The sequence below is a fragment of the Cornus florida genome, unplaced genomic scaffold, assembly GCF_030987335.1.
Source record: "Cornus florida cultivar Cherokee Brave unplaced genomic scaffold, ASM3098733v1 CherokeeBrave_3.0.0_Hap2_Chr09, whole genome shotgun sequence".
Lineage (NCBI taxonomy): Eukaryota > Viridiplantae > Streptophyta > Magnoliopsida > Cornales > Cornaceae > Cornus > Cornus florida.
The window spans coordinates 34131623-34147326 of record NW_026775579.1 but is presented as its reverse complement, the minus strand read 5'-3'; the positions used below and the strand labels follow the sequence as shown (position 1 = coordinate 34147326).

The 15704-nt window shown below is 36.8% G+C and overlaps 1 protein-coding gene across 1 annotated transcript; it reads left to right on the top strand.

Moving 5' to 3' along the window:
* The first annotated feature begins 6330 nt into the window (after positions 1–6330).
* Positions 6331–13727, top strand: LOC132272471 (glycine-rich cell wall structural protein 1.0-like). The gene is made up of 2 exons (XM_059773617.1): positions 6331–6479; positions 13565–13727. Exons 1-2 carry the CDS (start codon positions 6331–6333, stop codon positions 13725–13727), a joined length of 312 nt encoding a protein of 103 aa, XP_059629600.1.
* The last annotated feature ends 1977 nt before the right edge of the window (positions 13728–15704 follow it).

Here is a 15704-nt window from a genome sequence, read left to right as displayed (position 1 = left end):
AGCGTATTATGGATTTAATCACGTACACTAATATTGTGTTAAAGAATAACTTACGATTATTCGTTTGACAATTTACGGTTTGGAAAAGTTCTTAATAAAGTGAACTGGTGGTTTTGGTTTCTTTTGTGTTACATGAGATCATTTTAGTGATAGTTACATTAATGGTTTTATGAAACTGGTTTGGAATGTGATTGTCGGGATAATAAATGATTATCACAGTGGATTGATTGGTTTTTGGACAGGCAAACAAACATTTACTTATATGGACGTTGTGTTGAGACGGTACGATTACCAAGAAGCTTATAAAAGAACTTGTGTAAATCAATATGGTAGGTTTGTTTTCGGAGGAGGAATTCTTATGATAGCACGATAATTTAAAAGGGAGTAGTTTCGGAGTATTTTGTATACTGCCTGTGTTTTGCTCTCCGAAATATTGAGTAATCTAGTTTGGATTATTTAGTTGGTGACACTAGATATTTGCAGGCTTAGATTTCTAGCCAATCTAGTGGTCCTAGACATACACATTTATACTATGTTACTTGGGATGGATTGGTTATCGCACTACCATGCCCAAGTTAATTGTTAGGATAGGTTTGTTGTTTTTACCATACCTGGTCAGGGTATGTACGTCGTCGCTATGCCACGTTTTAATGGGGTCACTAGCATATATTTGTTCCATATGGAGGAGGAAATGAAGGAAGGGATTACTGTATCTTTGGATAGCATACCAATTGTACATGATTTTTCGAATGTATTTCAGGAGATTCCAGGGTTGCCGCCTAGTCGCGAGATCGACGTTGTGATTGATTTAGCTCCAGGCACTACGCTTATTACTAGGGCACCGTACAGGATGGCACTAGTGGAGATGCAAGAGCTTAGGGATCAAATTCAGCAATTACTCAGTCAGGGTTTTATCTGTACGAGTACGTCACCCTGGGGAGCACCAGTTTTGTTTGTAAATAAGGAGGTAGGTTCATTTTGCCTGTGTATAGATTACAGGGAGTTAAAAAAGGTTACTATTCGTAACAAGTACCTTTACCCAGGATTGATGATCTTTTTGATCAGTTGAAGGGAGTTACATACTTCTCTAAGATTGATCTTCGTTCTGGATATCATCAACTTCGGGTTAGGGAGCAGGATGTTCCAAGGACAGCGTATCTCTCTAGATATGGTTCTTATGAGTTTCATGTCATGCCATTTGGGTTGACTAACGCACCTGCGGTTTTCATGGATTTAATGAACAGAGTCTTCAAGGCTTATTTGGATCAGTTTGTCATTGTTTTCATTGATGATATATTGATATATTCTAAGTCTGAGGATGATCATGCTAGACATCTTCGTACAGTGATTGCAGACGCTTTGTGAACACCAGTTATATGCCAAGTTCAAGAAGTGTGAATTTTGGCAGCGGGAAGTGAAATTTCTGGGTCACTAGTGTCAAAAAGGGGGATAGCGGTAGATCTAGCCAAGGTTTCAGTAGTGGTTAAGTGGGGACAGCCTACTTCACCTATTGAGATTCAGAGTTTCCTCAGATTGGCAGGATATTATCGTAGGTTCATCCAGGGGTTCTCTAAGATAGCGGGACCACTCACTCATCTGACTAAGAAGGGGGTACGGTTCGTGTGGGATGAGCATTGTCAGAAAGCTTTTGATCAGCTGAAGACTAAGTTGACGTCTGCATCGGTTTTGTCTACCCCACAGAGCGGGATAGAGTATCTTGTCTACACAGATGCTTCTTTGTAGGGTCTTGGATGTGTTTTGATGCAGGAAGAGCGATCGATTTCATATGGATCTCGTAAGCTTAAGCCTCACGAGCTTAATTATCCAACACATGATTTGGAGTTGGTAGCTGTGGTCTTTGCCTTACGTATTTGGAGGCATTATCTGTTGGGCGAGTCCTTCAGATTATTTAGCGATCACAAGAGTCTGTAGTATTTGTTCACTCAGCGAGAGCTAAATATGAGATAGCGCAGATGATTAGAGTTTATGAAAGACTATCATTTCTCTATACAGTACCATCCAGGGAAAGCGAATATGGTGGCAGATGCACTCAGTCGCCGACCTGTTGGTAGTCTTTCCGCTCTATTCACTACTGAGTGGAATGCATTGAAGAAGGTAGATGAATTGTCGGATGCTTTCATGGCTTATATGGTAGTTACACCTTCAATCATTCACAAGGTTTTGAAGGCACAACTCACGGATCAGCAGTGCATTGACAGAGTTAAAAAGATAGTTTCTGGTGAGGTCCCATTTTACTATATTGGGGCTAATAGAGGTTTGAGGTACAAGGGATGGTTAGTAGTACCTTCTGCTGACGAGTTGAGGAAGGATGTGATGACTGAGACTCACCACTCTGAGTTCTCTATTCATCCGGGAGGAAACAAGATGTATTAGGATATGAAGCGGCAGTTTTGGTGGGCAGGTATAAAGAAAGACATTGCTATTTTTGTCTCTCAATGTAGTACTTGTCAGATGGTCAAGATTGATCATCAACGGCCGCCAGGAGCTCTACAGCCACTGCCGATACTGGAGTGGAAATAGGAGAGCATTTCTATGGATTTCGTGGAAGGGTTGCCTAATTCCTTCAAGGATCACAATTCCATTTGGGTTATCGTGGATAGATTGACGAAATTAGCTCATTATTGCCTATTTGCATTGACTTTACTTCGAAGCAGTTGGCGAGATTTTACATTACAGAGATTTTAAAGCTGCATGGAATTCCGTTGTCTATTATATCGGACAGGAATTCGAGCTTTTTGTCAGGATTCTGGAAGAGTTTTCAGCAGGCTTTGGGTACAAAGTTGCATCTTAGCACTGCTTCTCATCTTCAAACTAATGGACAGACTGAAAGGGTTAATCAGATCATAGAGGATATGTTTTGGTCGTGTGTTCTTGATTTCAAGGGCCACTAGGAGGATTATTTACCGCTTGTGGAGTTTGCATATAAAAATAGTTTCCAGAAGACTATTGGGATGGCACCATTTGAGGCGTTGTACGGCTGACCGTGTTTATCGCCTGTTTGTTGGATGGAGGTTGGCGAGAGCAGATTCTTGGGTCCTTAGTTCATCAAGGATACTTCTGAGAAGATTGCTCTTATTAGGGATCGCATGCGCACTGCTCAGAGTAGGCAGAAGAGTTATGCGGATCGTCACACATGTGTTTTAGAGTTTCAGGTTAGGGATCAGGTGCTACTCAAAGTGTCTCCTATGAAGGGTGTAATGCGCTTTGGGAAGAAAGGGAAGTTGTCTTCGCGATTTGTCAGTTCATTCATGATTACGGATCGAGTTGGGGCTATCACTTATCGGTTGGCACTTCCGGATAATTTAGACCGCGTACACAACGTGTTTCATGTTTCCATGTTACGAAAATTTCTGCGAGATGAGGATAGGTATCAGCATATCGATGTTGGGGAGATTGAGTTGCAGCCGGATGCAACTTATTTGGAGCCACCATGTCGTATTGTCGACCGTCTGGATCAAATCCTTCGTAATAAGGTTATCCCTTTGGTGCGTGTTCAGTGGAGTCAACACAATGAGGCTGAGTCTACTTGGGAACGAGAGGATGTAATTCGCTTGCAGTTTCCTGAAATATTGGAAGAAGGTAAGAGCGAATTCTGAGGACGGAATTCCTTTTGTTAGGGGGGAAGAATGTAATACCCCTAATTTTAAAAGGATAGTCTCGGCATTTTAATTATTGTTTTATTGTATTTTTGTTTGACTATTTGCTTATTTGTGTAGGTGTTTAATTGTTTTCATTAGTTATTTGATTTAATTGTGATCTAATTGTTTAATTATGAATTTAAATTGCATTAATTGATTTCTTGTTTCTTTAATTGAATTGTTTATTTACTTGTATGTTGTATTTTCTTTAATGGGTTTAATTTTGTATTATTCATTTTAATGTGTAAATTAGTTTAATTAAAAGTTTTAATGGGATTAAATTAGTGTAATTATTATAATGTTAAAATTAGTAGTAAATTAAGTTGCAGTTATAGCTGTAAATTAAACTTCACGTATTTAGCCGACTTAGCTGTTATCTGTTCTTTCCCGGATCATATTAGGATTAGGGTTATATGGTTCTAAGCCTATAAATACACCATTATATTTTAGCCTAGGGTTTTAAGATCTTATCACAGAACAAATAAATGTAAAGTTAGTTCTGTAAAAACAGGGTAAGGTTGTGAGGAAAAACAGAGAGTTTACAGTCGGGGTTGCGACTGAGGATTAAGGGTTGGACCTAGGAGAAGGGAAGGCTGAGCAGTAAGAGGTTGTGTGGATGGTAAACGAATGTCGTCGGAGGGCTTAGGAAGACGGCGACAAAATTTTAAGTCCAAAACTGCAAAGGCAAGTTCTTTTCTTCCTCTTTCCCGTTGGCTTGTGTTTTGTGCACCTAGATAGACTCTAGGGTTTAATGAATCATAAAACTAAATCGTGCATGTTTAATATATATTAAGTTCATCATCTGTGTGTATTAAACTTATTCTGAAAGTGTTACTGCAGGTTGGTTTCACCTTTTAATCGTTAAGCATGTTGAACGGTAGTTGCTTTAATTGTTCTTTTAATGCAAATTGTCGTAAACAAAGGACTGGATTGATAACTGGATGTAATTTAAGACGCTTAGGTTTAGTTTTTACCAAGAACAGAAGGGGTGGAAGCGGCCGGAGACAAAGCAGAAGGCTGGAGGAGGTTCAGGCTCTTTTTTTTTAATTGAGCCTGCTCAATGTTTATTTAGAGCCGGCTTTATAAGTTTAAGAGCAGGCTCCTTTATATTCGTGATTTCTGGACTTTTGGGCACTGTTTGGGATGAATTTGGTGTTCTGAAATATTTATGGGAATAACTGAGGGTTCTAAATGAAATTTCATGGATTATTAAAACCTCATATAGCATAAATTATACCCGTGGGCTAATGGATAGAACAGTAGAAAAGTATACAACTTTGCATGCTGTTAACGGTTGGAGGGAAATTAATCGCTTAGTTTAATTCAGCGAATTAATGGATTATAGCATGAGTTAAATCTTGTTTTAAATGCACAGTAAGGTTATTTATTTATCAGATTTAACGTATGCATACTCTGGATTTATATTGCTGAAATATTTGTCTTTTTTTTGCAATTACATGAGTTAAGGATTGGATATAATTGCTGAAATATTATACACTATTCTGCAATTACCTGGATTATGGTTCTGGATTTAAATTGTTGTACTATTATTTATAGTCTGTAATTTACTTGGTTTTGGACTTTAATTGCTGAATTATTATTTTAAATTCTGCCAATTATCGAGATGTTGTGGATTATATGCATCGGTATGGGATGGTGGCATACTAGGGATGGCTTAACTCAGAATTTTAAGACCTACCCTATTGGAATAAGGGAATGGATTGTAAAAATTGAATCCTACTTATATTTAGGTCAGATCAATTGAGTAAGTTGAGTGACCACCTGGATTAACTGTTGGTTGTAGTTAAGTCATATCAACTAAATAAGTTGAGTGACTAACTATATTATGAATCGTATGTCAGATCAACGAACAATTGAGTGATATACAATGGTTTTGGACGGACTTTAGTTATATGATTATGATACCACGATATGAGCTTGAGTTTAATAGTTGATGGTTAGGGCGCATATATGCTGTGGATGCGTAGCTAGCTATCATAGGTTGAGGTGTACCCTATTAGGTCTAGGTACTTATGCCTACCTTCGGATGAGTTTTTGCATGTTACCTTCTATTCAGGTTGAGACTCCTTTGTAGTCCAGTGAATATCCCTTAGTGTGGATATATATATATGTATGGACTAGATAAATATTGTTGAGATATTTAAGGTGTATCTGTATATCGGGTCACTGTATGGATTGCAGTTAGATTAGAACTTATTCGTGGGCCTGACCCACTTTCATATTTTTCAGGTATTGGACGGTTTCAGTCTTAGGCTTAATCGTGCTAAGCAGAGACTATCATTCACTCTACTGACGACGTAAGATTCTACTCCATGTTTTAGAGTTGAATTTTATCTTCAGTTATTTATTTTCAGTTTGTTTTTATTAGGGGTCCACTAGATGGATTCCCGAGTTGTAAAATAATGGAGATTTTGGATTATTGGATTTTAACATCAATACTTTGAGGAGGTTATTTAATTAGTATTCTTTTCAGCCTTAGTTTTTATTTTTTAATTCAATTTTGTATTCCGTGTTCGTTTTTAAATATTAATTGTTTGATATTCCCTCGAGTTTGGGCTTGGGCCTGATCAACCCATGTCTCGGATTCTAGGGGTATCACAGTGGTGGTGGTGGTGGAAGGTAGTAGAGGTGGCAGTGGAAGCTAGTAGTGATGAAGGTGGTGGAAGTCGGTGGTGGTGGTGGTAGCGGTAACGGCGACAATGTGTGGTGGTGGAAGGCGGCGATAATGGTGTCGGTGGCAATGATAGTGGTGGAAGGCGGCAGTGGTGTAGGTGGGTGGAATGTGGTGGCGGCGGCGCGGTAATGGTTGTAGTAATGGTGATGGTGGTGGTGGAAGGCAATAGAGGTAGTGGTGGTCGAAGATGATAGTGGTGGAAGTCATTGGTGGTGGTGACGACAGTGGAGGTGGAAGTGACAGTAGTGGAAGGCCTTAGAGGCGTCAGTAGTGTGGTGGTTGAAGGTAACAATAATGGTGGCGATGGCAGTGATGGCGGTGGAAGGCAACGGAGGTGGCAGTGGTGAAAAGTGGTAGTGGTTATGGTAGAAGGTGGTGGTGATGGTGGTGGAACCATGGAAGGCAGTGGTGGTGGAAGAAAGTGGTGGACGAAAGTGGTGGTTATGGTGATTTTTGGACTTAGAAAATAAGATTTTTTCAGAACTTGATTTTTTTACAAAATCAACTTGGGGAATGGAATGACCATTTTATAGGTTTAGTTATGAAATGGATTATCATTCAAAATAATGATTTTTCATTTTAATGAAACGGCAATTCTCACTTTAAATTACGCACCAAAACAAATAAATAGTTAGAATAAACATTATATTTCATTTCATTCATGCACCCCAAACACAATATTAATTTCTTAATTGGGTGATATATAACTTTGAAATAATGAAAAATATGTTTCTTTTTGTTAATTCAAAGCCATTAAAAAGTAAAGAAATAGTTGATTCAATCAGGACAATTAGATATTTACAATTAAAAAAATTGATCATTTAATCATCAAATCTGAAATGTAGTACAATTTTAATGACTGGACGGGGCGGACATGGATAGTTCAAACAAGATTTTATTCTCGAACAAAATTTAATTTTTTAATTAATTTAATCTATTATATGACATAAAGAAGGAAATCGCACGTCACACCATAATTTTAATTTTTTATTTTTAAGAAGAGAGATATAATAGGTCCTTTATTCATGAACTAGATATGGCATGAACCTAGTTACAATAAATCCGTGAAGTGGGATCCACTTAAGATCATATAAAAATCACTTTTAAGTTTGATGGATGCGCAATATATTTGCCTTTCTTTCATGAATTGATGCTTGAGATGACAGAAACCAACTAGGGATGTGATTTAGCAATATTCAGTGGATTTTTCTGTTTGGGATTTTAACTCTTTGTCTATGATAATTTGGTATCGCATGGTACGAACACATGCAATATCACTAAAGTCGAAAATATAACACTATTATTTTGAGGACGAAACATATCAAAGTAACGGTGCTGCGTCTTTAAAATAATAGTGTTGCACATTCGATTAAACTAAATTGGGTCTCATAAAAATAATAGTGTTGCACATTCGATTCAACTAAATTGGGTCTCATATTTAATTTAATTGTGTTACACTTAAAAAAAAAAAAAAGAAAAAAAAAAAGGGTACAATAGAGAGGATTCGGATGGGAGAAATAGAGGGTAAGTGGTGTTAAAGTGGATTCTTAACCCAATCCGAAGGATTCAAATCAATTTTTATTCAAAGTTTAGGCAAAGATAAGCATACATATGTAATATTTATACATAATATATATTGACAGAGAAATATTTCAAAGTAGTAGTTGGAGTATTCGACCATGTATATATTGTACCAAGAATTTAACATGCAACCATTGCAACTACAATTACCTCATCATCATCTAATATAAAACCTTAGGTGACAACAAGAAATATTATTTTCTATTAATCTTTCTGAATTATCTAATATTTTATAATTTTTTACTTGTCAAAGCAAAATTTGATTATAGTAAAGTAATAAATTTTAATTTACCAAATATATATATATATATATATATATATATATATATATATATATATATATATATGCAGACACATATTCATATGGGCCGAAAACAAATATTTAATTAAATTAAGTAGGGTATTGGTGATTTCTGTTGAGAAAAATATTACTATGAATTTGTGACGGCCCAAGTTTTTCAACCCGGTGCGTCAGTGATGAACCGAAAGATGACCCGATAAAGGATCCGAAATGCGGAAGCAAAAGACAAACAACGGTCTCTAGAGATATAACATGACTCTAAGACGCCAATGTGACCCTCAATGAAGTCACGAAACCCAAAGGAAACAAATGCGGAAACAACATTTCAAAAACGAACAAGAATGGACCTAGGGGCAAAATTGTCATTTCTACCTTAAAAGTGGGTGCCACTGAGCACACCATTGGAAAGACAACGAAAAATTAATGAATTTAGACTCAAGAATTACTTGATTCGGAGTCCGGATGAAGAAGACATGGCTTACGGAAGAAGAAGGGGCAAAACGGTCAAAAAGTGCAAACCCTAGATCATCTAACCGGCTACCAAGCCTTCTTAACCAGTTAGGAGACAAAAAAAATTTGACTAAAACACTACCCAAGCACATGTAACCGGTTACCAAACTTCTCGTAACCGTTTACATGTGAAGGAGGCAGAATGGGCAGCAAGAAATTCTGGCAGCAGGGGTTTTTCCCGAAAAAAAAGGAAATTTGAGGACCTAGATGACATTTTCTGGAAAAACTCAAAGAAGAAACCCCCCTCAAAATCGAGTTTTCTACGCGACTTTAAGGAAAATTGAAAAATAAGCAATGTGAAATGCCCAAAATTCCCCTCTATGAAAACTGGTCCAGAGGGTCCAAAAAGCTGCTAAATTTAAAAACTGAGAGCTGAACTTTGGATGAGATTTCCGATGCCAAGATGGCATTTTCTGGAAAAACACGAAAAAGAAACCCCCCCTAAAATCACATTTTCTAAGTGACCATGAAAAGAATGGAATTTATTTCCCAAAGGAGATTCCCAAAATACCTTTAGGTCAGAATGTACAACAAAAATGTAAAATGAGTCCGTGGGAGGCTCATTTCACCAAAGAAGAAGTTTTGCCCGGAAACGACCATGCACGCAATCATAACTTACCTAATAAGATGTGCTACAATGGTCCGTGGCTCAAAAATATGGCCGAAGCAAAATATGACCCCCCAACGGCCAAAATGCCAAAAATGAAGTTTGAAATGAAAACTTGAAACCTAAAATCATGAAATGGTTTTGAAATGCCGTTTGGCCCTTGGCCACACTTCATGCATGTTAAATGAATGCTAATGGAAGAAGTTCATACACAATGCATACTCCGGTACAAAATAGCATACTAAAACGCATGGTTTTCCATATGTTCTCATAGAAGGCAAAAATTAACATCCATGACATAAATGTAATTTCAAAGGAGTTTGGCCATCGGCCTCATGTCATATACATAAAATGAGAATCAAAAAGTGTGCTAAGGCACACGTTACAAGTCTAGAAGCAAATATACACATTTGATATATAAGGTTACAAATGGCTTTTCAAGCCAACCTTCACAAGAATTGAACCCTTCAAGTTCCCAAATCATCCAAGCATGTTAAGAATCTCTAACCTTGAATCATGTACCTGAAATATGCTCCAGTATCATAGGGGTGAGTAACATAAAGCTATTCGTAGGAAATGAGCATGCATCAACCTACGTTTTACAAGTTTACATGATTAATTATTGTGGTTCATTCCACCTAACGTCTATTTCAAAGGTGAGACTCAAGGAACATCCTAGTTACCTAAGATCATTTCTAGCATCAATCACCTCATTCATGCAATTTTAGCAACATAGGGTCATGCTTACACAAAGCAACAACATAGGAGCATGCTTACACCAAACAACAACAACATAGGAGCATGCTTACACCAAGCAACAACATAGATTCTCAAAGTCATCAATTTGAAATCTAAAGAACGAAAATGACATAAGTGATCATGCCACCTAACGTCTATGTTCCAAATGAATCTATAGGATCATTCCTACTTTACATTTGAACAACACAACATGAATGTACTTGACAACATCAAAAGCTTATAATGATTCATTAAAATCATAAAAAAAGAATGTACTTAACAACATTAAAAGCTCACAATGATTTATTAAAAATCATGAACATGAATGTACTTAACAATATTAAAAGCTCACAATGATTTATTAAAAATTATGAACAGTACTTAATAACATTAAAATGATTTATATAAAACATGGATGTACTTGGTAACATCAAAATCTACAAAGATCATAAAGCATGGGTGTACTTAATAACATCAAAATCGCCGATAGCCAAAACCACAAGTCACAATATAAACATGATTGCTAACTTGAAATTGAATGCGAAAATAAATAATGGAAGACTTGGACATCTAGACTCGGAATTTTGCCGAGGTCAATGGTTGTTCCGGGCACTAACCCGCAGGGAAAACCACCCTAAGTACACACTATCTCAATTGGGGAGAACTCATACCTCCCGCACTAAAGCCGAACTTTAGCCATATTATAGTAACCATGTCCCAAGTGACTCCAAAATAAATAAGTTAACAACTTATATATATACGAAACTACATCCCATGCACAAGTAGTTTGTAACCACACAATACATGCTCTAAATCCACAACTACTATAAGATGACAAATGTCGAATCTTCAGAGTGCGATTCGTTACGCGTTATAATAACATCACATGTCGAATCTTCAGTGTGCGATTCGTTACACGCTATAACAATATAATCCAATATTGAAATGTAATCTCATAATTTCATTACAAGTCTAAAATCATGCTTTAGATATACAATCAACGTCAAACACATGATTTAAATCCATAATGCAATAGAAACGGAATTTAATCAAGTAAACTAATTAATTCCTCTAAGTTGCAATTCTCAACCAAATGGCCTCAAATTACACATGTTAAACAACATAGCATGGTTATTACATATACTAATTCCAAAACTTGATTAGGCCAATTCAATAACAAAATGGAATTTAATTAAATCATGATAATCAAATCCCTAAATTCTAAAACAACATAAAATGGTCCCATATTAACATATACTAGTATACAAGTCCTAGTCATCTCAAATATCAAGTCAAAACTTAATTAAGCTAAAGGAACCATTAAATAGATTTTAATTAATCATTTTAATTAAAATCTCTAGATTTTCATACTTATCCAAATACTCTCAAATTTAAGTATGTTAAACAACATGCCTAGACTTAATTTAACAGCATGCTACAAGTCAATTTCATGCAAGGTACATCCATGTAAATTTAATATTGTACAAAGAATTAAATATTACTAATTTTCAAGATTTGATACAAGTCATGCAATCAAGTTGTATAATCATGGAAAACACCCCATACAACACATACAAAATCCTAAAACATCCCCTACCTCCATTTGAGATGAAATCTCAAATCCCCACCAAAATAAATCGGCTCCGAATCCGACAAAACTCCTAGGTTTTGTCGGGGACAACATCACGAACATGAATCCCAAGGAAGCCCCATCAAAAACACAACTTGACTTCAAACCTGAACTCAAGAAACGGCCAAAACAAGATTCCAATCGGTTGGAATCGAAGGCCTCGCCGAGGGGAACAATAAACACAAAGGCATCACCACTTTTTAATGAAGGGAAGAAGTCCAAAAGAGGAGAGAGAAGATGGCAGCCATGGATGGAGCTTGGACCGGCCATGAGAGAGGAGAGAGAGAGAAAAATCTGATTTTTCTTTCTAAGGCCCTCTATTTATAGAAAATCTCAAAAACTTCCCCGAACAGGCCTCGCCGGATCCAGAAAAGTGAAATTTGAGCAGACGCGCTCAAACGGCAAAACTCTGTGAATGAAAAGATTCAAAATGAGAAAATATGAAGAACTGAAGAAACGGTGTAAAAAATCGAGTCCCGTACAGAAAGTTATGCCCAAAACAAGTTTGGCACAAACCGAGACCAAAAACCCTGAAACTGGAAAACATTGATCAGGAGGAAAATCTAAGAGTCCACGACTTGACGAAATGTGAAAATGAATCACGTACTAAGATCCAGGCTCAAAACAAGGCATTGAGCAATAACTTTCATTAATTGCACAATAGCCCCTCCAAAAAGTGAAAAATGTGAAACTGCCCCAAAATGAAAATATCTTCCAAAAGATATTTTCTTAGATATCCTTGAAATAAAATATCTTCAAAAGATATTTATGAAAAACACCCCAAGAAAGGGAAATGTTTCCAAAGAACTTTGCACTTATACCCCTATGGACACCGGGAGCAACCAGAGTACTTTTTCACGAAAGTAAAGATACGTATCTCCTAGAAATCATTGAGACTGAAGATACGTGAAGTCAGAAACCAACTCTGAACACAAGAAGTGTGGTTATGCAAACAAAGTGACAACGAGGAAAGGACGAAATAGGAAAAAAGACAAAATAGGGAAAATACAAAAAGTGAATAGTGTCGAAAAACGAAAAATGCGGAATTGACTCGGTCCTCAAAGGAAGTTGTCAATTCACATAAAAGAGTCTCGGAAATCACTCTAGAGCACTCGAGACGACACTAATTGACAAAAAACCAAACTCAGAAGGGAAAAGACAACGGAAAAAAATTTATCCGAAAAATCCGGGTCATTACAGAATTTATTTTCATTAAGCTCATGTTCTATAAACTTTAATGTTGCGTTTAGTATGCATGAATGGAATGAATGCAAGTGGGAATGTAATGAGAATGAGAATGGAATGGAATGCAAATTATCATTCTATAATTTGGTTGCAAATATGAAACGCGTATGAATCGAATGATAATTATCATTCTATTGCATGGTTGGACCAATTTAAAATTTAGAATTGAATGAATTTTAAATTGAATTTTCTAAAATACCCCTATTACTCACAAATAAATTAAATTAACAGAATAACATTCTTCTATAATATTTTTATAAGAAATTACGGCGGTGATAGATGGCGGTGACGATGGTGGTGGAGGAGGAAATAAGTAGTGGTGTAGGTGGTGGTGGTGGAAAACGGCAATGGTAGCAATGGTGGTGATGACAGAAAGTGGTAGTGGTGTTAGTGAAAGGTGGTCGTAGTGGCGGTGGCAGTGGTGGAAGGCGTCCATGGTGTAGGTGATAATGGTAGAAGCAGTGGCAGTGGTGTAGGAGGTGGTGGTCAAAGGCAGTAAAGGTGACAATGGTGGTGGTGGTGGAAGATAGTGGAGGTGGTGGAAGGCAGTGACGGTGGTAAAGGTCAGTGGCGATGGCTGTGACAATGGAGGTGGCAGTATTGGTGGAGGTAGTGGCGGTAGTGTGGTGGTCGTGGAAGGCGATGCTAGTGGTGGCGGTGGTAGTGGTGTAGGTGGTGGTGATGGCGGCGGCGGTGGCAGCGCAATGGAGGTGGCAGTGGTTAATGGTAGTGGTAGACTTTGTGGTGGTTGTGGAAGGTAGTGATGTAGGTGGAAGGTGGTGGTGGTGGTGGTGGTGAAATGCGATGATGGAGACGGCGGCGGTAGTGGTGGCGGTAATGGTGACGGTGGCAGGGACAATGACAATGGTGGAAGGCGATGAAGGTGGCGGTGGTCGGTGGTAGTGAAGGAAGTTAGTGGTAGTGGAAGACAGTAAAGGCAGCGGTAGTGTGGTGGTTGAAGGAGACATCAATGGTGGCGGTGGTGAAAATCAGAGGTGGCAATAGTGGTTGTGGTAGAAATTAAAGGCGGCGGCGGCAAAAAACAAAGGTGGCGGTGGTAATTGTGGTAGAAATTAACGACGGCGACGCATTCCATTCCCGCCTACCAAATAAAGCATTAATGATGAAAGCTACGATGTTAAGCTCTTTATTTAGCATAAAGACTATGGCAGTAATTTACCTTTAGAAAAATGATACATCCTGACTTCGGCGATGCCGAATAATTCACATGGCAATTATTCGGCATCTTCAAAATTAAAGAATGTATCACACTCTTAGTCTTTATTTTAACCGTTAACTGAGATCAAGTACTTGCAAAATGAATCTTCACTTATCATCAGCTAAATTAATCTTCACTTATCACGTGTGATGTGACACTAGATTTAAACACTTCGCAAAATAATTATGAATCATGCCATTGGTCACTTTTATTCAATCCATTCAATCATCAATTTATATCATAATATTTGACAATTAAATTGTCAATTTATTGCTTAAGATTTGAGTGCTCTATTTTTTTAAATTTTTTTGAAAGCTTCTTTTGGTTGTAGCCAATGGAAGAGTAGTTACTATGATACTTACCTAAACCAGCATGCAAAACGTGTATCCCACCTCATTTAATTTGGTAATTTATTAGATTTTATTTTATAGTATTTAAGTACTCATGAGTACTTAAATGTTCAATTCAACTCATTTTAAGTATCTTGAATTAGAATTTTTTTTTTTTTTTCAATCAAAGCTCATTTAATTTGGTAACTTATTAGATTTGAGTAAACATATCTTAGTGATGTCTTCCATATTTTCCTATTTATATAGAATAAAAAGAAATAAATTATGTACAAATATAGAGGAATAAAAAGAAATAAATTCTGTACAAATATAGAGAAATTAACATACATAAATAATGAATGTTCATAATTCATGACTTACAAGAAATCCAATATTTGGAGTCATATTTAAATTTTAAACCAGTTTCTAGTTCTTACCCAATTCTAAGAACATATTACATTACGGGTTTGCACGTATTCCTTCTACTAATTTCTCGAGCATCTCCAAATTCACCTAACGGTTATGAAAACATTATGAGTTTATGTTCGTGTGTGAAATTGTGACATTGTAGACACCAAAATTTCATAGGCTTTTACTTTGGCAAATTGGCATATCAAATATGATTCAAATTTATTTAAATTGTTTAATTGGCCCAAATTTGGTCAATTTAAATTATTTAACTAGCCTACCTGAGTTAGTTAAATAAATAAAATAAAAAATAATTATTTTTAATAAAATATATTTGGGAATAATTATTTTAATGAACAATTATCACAATATAACTGGCTCGGCCCAATTATGATTGTGTGTTTATCAAGAAAAGGACACTTGTCATCATTTTATTCATCCAGGAAGTCTATAAATAGTGGCATGGAGGAAGGAAGATGGATAATCTAAATATCCAGGATTCTAGAGAAAAATACGAAAGCTTTGCCGGCATTTATCCCCAACACCCAAACCTGAAGACGAAGAATAATAAGCACATCAAATCGTGCCATTCTTCATCGACGTTCCACGGTGATCAACAACAATCACATCAAATCGTGTTGTTCTTCATCGACGTTCCACGGTGATCAACAACGATCACATCAAATCGTGTTGTTCTTCATCGAAGTTTCACGATGATTCAATACCAAGCTCATGTAGCCCTTGAATACCAACAAAGGAGATCGAATAAGAGGATTTCATTC

Excerpts from the sequence above, each read along its gene's own strand:
- LOC132272471 (XM_059773617.1), top strand. The coding sequence starts at position 6,331 with ATGAAGGTGGTGGAAGTCGGTGGTGGTGGTGGTAGCGGTAACGGCGAC. Across the intron at positions 6,480-13,564 it reads AATGTGGTGGCGGCGGCGCG|TATTGGTGGAGGTAGTGGCG; the intron begins GTAATGGTTGTA and ends TGGAGGTGGCAG.